Source organism: Choloepus didactylus, chromosome 1 (assembly GCF_015220235.1).
Source record: "Choloepus didactylus isolate mChoDid1 chromosome 1, mChoDid1.pri, whole genome shotgun sequence".
NCBI classification, from domain to species: Eukaryota; Metazoa; Chordata; class Mammalia; order Pilosa; family Megalonychidae; genus Choloepus; species Choloepus didactylus.
In genome coordinates, this window is record NC_051307.1 from 201,026,901 (window position 1) to 201,028,425 (window position 1,525).

Below are 1,525 nucleotides of genomic sequence, written 5' to 3' on the forward strand. Positions count from 1 at the left end.
CTCCAATTCTAAAGAGAAAAAAAAATGTAGATTTAATGGCACTATTCACATAGTGTGAATATGTCTTTCCCTTAGATATGAGAGACAGGAGACTGACTGCAGAAATGAAGGAGTCAGTGGAGAGAGATTGAATTTAATGATGAAATTGTTTAAGGAAGAGAGAGGAGATGAGACTAATGCAGAGTACAAGTCTCCACTGAACTCAAGTCAATGAATTGTAATTGGTTCCACATGACCTGCAACTTCAAAAGAATCCTGCTTATCAAATTCTTTTGATTTAAGTTGTTTTACTAAAGAAAAATTTTCAAACATCAACACAAAGTTTAGATAAAGTGGTTTGCGGCGGCTGGGCCAGGAGCTGGGCCGCGGGCTGCAGGATGGCCCAGAAGGAGAACGCCCATCCCTGGCCCTACGGCCGGCAGACGGCTCAATCGGGCCTGAACACCCTGCCCCAGAGAGTCCTCCGGAAGGAACCTGCCACCCCATCCGCGCTTGTCCTCATGAGCCGCTCCAAGGCTGTTATAGAACCTTCCAACGCCCAGCCCACAGCTGGTCAGAAGATAATGGACAACAGCAGTGGGACACCCAACTTCTTAATGCGATCCTTCACAATTGACGACTTTGAGATTGGGCGTCCTCTGGGCAAAGGCAAGTTTGGAAACGTGTACCTGGCTCGGGAGAAGAAAAGCCATTTCATCGTGGCGCTCAAGGTCCTTTTCAAGTCTCAGATAGAGAAGGAGGGTGTGGAGCACCAGCTGCGCAGGGAGATCGAGATCCAGGCCCACCTGCAGCATCCCAACATCCTGCGTCTCTACAACTATTTCTACGACCGGCGGAGGGTCTACTTGATTCTGCAGTATGCCCCCCGTGGGGAGCTCTACAAGGAGCTGCAGAAGAGCTGCACTTTTGACGAGCAGCGAACAGCCACGATCATGGAGGAGTTGGCAGATGCTTTGATGTATTGTCACGGGAAGAAGGTAATTCACAGAGACATAAAGCCCGAGAACCTGCTTTTGGGGCTCCGGAGAGAGCTCAAGATTGCTGACTTCGGCTGGTCTGTGCACGCCCCCTCCCTGAGGAGGAAGACGATGTGTGGCACCCTGGACTACCTGCCCCCAGAGATGATCGAGGGACGCACGCACAATGAGAAAGTGGACCTCTGGTGCATCGGAGTGCTGTGCTACGAGCTGCTTGTGGGAAACCCCCCCTTCGAGAGTGCTTCCCACAATGAGACATATCGGCGTATCGTCAAGGTGGACCTGAAGTTCCCCACTGCCATGCCCCCGGGAGCCCAGGACCTCATCTCCAAGCTGCTCAAGCATAACCCCTCAGAACGGCTGCCCCTGGCCCAACTCTCAGCCCACCCTTGGGTGCGGGCCCACTCTCGGAGGGTGCTCCCTCCCTCCGCCGTGCAGTCTGTCCCCTGAATCGTCCCTGCCTTGAACTTGGGTTTTTCCTTGTGTGTATGTCTGTGTACGTGTAGGGGGAAGGTAGGGTCTCTGGCCTGTTCCCTGATCTGTCTTCT

At 52.7% G+C, this 1,525-nt stretch overlaps 1 protein-coding gene across 2 annotated transcripts; it reads left to right on the forward strand.

Annotated features, from left to right (window-relative positions):
- Positions 1 to 376: 376 nt before the first annotated feature.
- Positions 377 to 1,525, forward strand: LOC119544538 (aurora kinase B-like). 2 transcript variants are annotated; one of them, XM_037850006.1, is made up of 2 exons: positions 378 to 698; positions 780 to 1,525. In XM_037850006.1, exons 1-2 carry the CDS (start codon positions 378 to 380, stop codon positions 1,425 to 1,427), a joined length of 969 nt encoding a protein of 322 aa, XP_037705934.1. In that variant the 3' UTR covers positions 1,428 to 1,525. The 2 variants fall into 2 exon arrangements, with proteins under 2 accessions (XP_037705940.1, XP_037705934.1); XM_037850012.1 differs by having other exon boundaries at positions 377 to 1,525.

What these genes read in the sequence shown, in the direction of transcription:
- LOC119544538 (XM_037850012.1), top strand. Translation starts at nt 378, where the DNA reads ATGGCCCAGAAGGAGAACGCCCATCCCTGGCCCTACGGCCGGCAGACG.